General features: G+C 50.7%; 1 protein-coding gene across 1 annotated transcript in view; it reads left to right on the top strand.

Moving 5' to 3' along the window:
* The first annotated feature begins 6 nt into the window (after positions 1-6).
* CCNB1 (cyclin B1) overlaps positions 7-1,468 on the top strand; it is an 8,897-nt gene continuing 7,435 nt past the window's right edge. Inside the window, exons 1-3 of the mRNA XM_004703556.2 lie at positions 7-58; positions 815-988; positions 1,081-1,233. Coding sequence (XP_004703613.1) covers positions 38-58; positions 815-988; positions 1,081-1,233 — 348 coding nt within the window. The 5' untranslated portion in view covers positions 7-37. The remainder of the gene's footprint in view (positions 59-814; positions 989-1,080; positions 1,234-1,468) is intronic.

The following is a 1,468-nucleotide window of genomic DNA, read 5'->3' as shown; positions in this document are numbered from 1 at the left end:
TTTTCCCTCTGGATTCCTGCCTGGTGGAGAGGAAGCCATGGCTCTCCGAGTCACCAGGGTGAGTTGCTGCGAGCCAGGAAGAAACGTGGCCGTCCTCGCTGGGTGCCCAGTCGCCCTTCTTCGCCTGCAGAACCCCGGGGCCGGAGATGATTCCGCCAGCGATTCGGGACAGGGGGTGGAGGTGGGGGGTGCTGAGGTGAACTCCTTGCTAGTGCGAGGGGTTAGGGGAAGGAGGGACAGATGGACAAAAAAACAAAGCGTTTAGGGGGAGGGGAGGGGACAATGGGAAACCATATATATATATAATTTTTTTTCTATGCATGGTGGGGGCAGGGTGGGCCCCCACCAACCACGAAACTTCCTTCCTGGGGTTGGGGGAACCAAATCAAGCTCACTGCCATGGAGTTGATGGCAACTCACAGCACTCCTGTAAGAACTTGCCTCTTAACTTCAAGGAGCAGCTGGTGGTTTCGAACTGCTGACCTTGAAGTTAGCAGCCCAACGTGTAACCGCTAAGCCACCAGGGCTCCTGGGGAAAAGGTGGCAGCAATTGGAGGCGTCCGTTTCTTTCCAATGTCGATCCCACTGTTTTTTGGGATTTGTGGGCCTTTCTTTCACGGAATTCCCTCGTTTCGAGTGATTGCAGAGGGTCGTGGGGGCGAGGGGTGGTGGTGGTGAATTGACTTGTCCCGGTCCTGGTTTCCCTTCCCAGCCCATTTCCAGCCCTCAAACCCCTCGCTTCTGCCCCACCTTAATTAACTCTTGACTTCCTCCAGCCTGGCTAAAACTCTTAAAGTGGTCTTGCTTCTTGCAGAACACGAAGGTAAATACTGAAAATAAGGCGAAGACCATGGGTGTTGCAGGCGCCAAGCGAGTGCCTATGGCTACTGGTGCCGCTTCCAAGCCCATGCTGAGGCCAAGGATCGCCCTTGGAGACATCGGTAACAAAGTCAGCGAACAGTCCCAGGCCAAAATGATTCTGAAAAAGGTAGCTTATCTTCCTGACCCCAACCTCTCTTTCAAGAGTACACCCGTGGCCCTTGATGGAGAAAAACATTTCATTCTCTCTTTGCTCTACAGGATGTAAAAACGGCAGCTGCTGGAAAAGTTATGGCCAAAAAATTATCAAAACCACTGGAAAAGGCACCTGAGCCTGAGCCTGAGCTTGAACCTGTGCCTGAGCCAGAACCTGAGCCTGTTAAAGAAGAAAAGCTTTCGCCTGAGCCTATTTTGGTAAACTCTTGAGTGCTGATTGTTCTGTATCAATCCTGCATGCAGTAGCCATTTGAGGAAACAATAGTAGCATTTGTTTAGTACTTGCTTGTTAACTCACGAAATCTTCACTCTGAAGTAGGTATTCCATGTACTTTTAAAAACAATAGCTCAGAGAGTTTATATATCTCTTCCCCAGATTCTCGTAGCTAATAATAAGTGGTACCAAAGGGATTCACGCCCAGGCTGTCTCCCC

Source organism: Echinops telfairi, unplaced genomic scaffold, assembly GCF_000313985.2.
Source record: "Echinops telfairi isolate 266 unplaced genomic scaffold, ASM31398v2 ScPeMD7_7469;HRSCAF=8507_1, whole genome shotgun sequence".
Lineage (NCBI taxonomy): Eukaryota > Metazoa > Chordata > Mammalia > Afrosoricida > Tenrecidae > Echinops > Echinops telfairi.
The sequence above is the reverse complement of the archived record's forward strand: the minus strand, read 5'-3'. Positions and strand labels throughout refer to the sequence as shown.